The sequence below is a fragment of the Calidris pugnax genome, unplaced genomic scaffold (assembly GCF_001431845.1).
Source record: "Calidris pugnax isolate Ruff unplaced genomic scaffold, ASM143184v1 scaffold75, whole genome shotgun sequence".
NCBI classification, from domain to species: domain Eukaryota; kingdom Metazoa; phylum Chordata; class Aves; order Charadriiformes; family Scolopacidae; genus Calidris; species Calidris pugnax.
The window spans coordinates 563,051-563,726 of NW_015090908.1; the positions used below are offsets into that span (position 1 = coordinate 563,051).

Consider the following 676-nt stretch of genomic DNA (forward strand, 5'->3'; position numbering starts at 1 on the left):
CCCCCCCCCCCAGATCATCTGCCATTTTGCCAGAACCCGGGGCGGGGAGGGAGAGGGAAGATGCCAGTACTCTGCACGTGAAAGATCAGATAGTGTCCGAACTCACCAGTTAAATAAGTTTTAAGACACAAACTTAACCTTTCAGGGTAAGCTATGGGATCATCACCTGGTTCAGCCCGGCCGGGCTAGGAAAGCGGCAGCCATTGCCCTGTCCGTGGGGGACACCCCACGGCTGCCCTTCCCTACGGCCTAGGGCCAGGGGGGGGACTGCCCGCGGAGGGCTGGGCCGGCCCGCGGCGGAGCTCACCACCAGGACGCTGTCGAAGTCCTCCCCGGTGGCGCGGCACTGCTGGTGAATGTACTCCACCCCCAGGAAGATGTCCCCCAAGTTGTACTCGTCGCGGCGGCGCGGCCGCGGCAGCTCCCCTGCCGCCACCTGGTGGAAGGGGAAGGAGAGGACGTCGGTGGGCTCTGGGCGCTGCCGGTACGCGCCGTTGAGACGCCGCATCAGCCCGTTGCCAGCGCAGACGAGCCCCACGTCGAAGCGGGAGGCGCCCAGGGCGGCCCGCAGGGCGCACACGGCCCGGCGGAGCGGGGCCCGACGCACCGGCACGACCTTCTGCGCGTTACGCAGCGCCACGCTCATGACGATGGCGGCGGCGGTGGCGGGACCCCG

General features: G+C 68.3%; 1 protein-coding gene across 1 annotated transcript in view; it reads right to left on the reverse strand.

The window, feature by feature from the left end:
• The window catches only part of YBEY (ybeY metallopeptidase (putative)), a 1,466-nt gene extending 800 nt beyond the window's left edge, over positions 1-666 (reverse strand). The window contains exon 1 of the mRNA XM_014949238.1: positions 308-666. Within this exon, the coding sequence (XP_014804724.1) occupies positions 308-646 (339 nt within the window). The 5' untranslated portion in view covers positions 647-666. The remainder of the gene's footprint in view (positions 1-307) is intronic.
• Between the last annotated feature and the right edge of the window lie 10 nt (positions 667-676).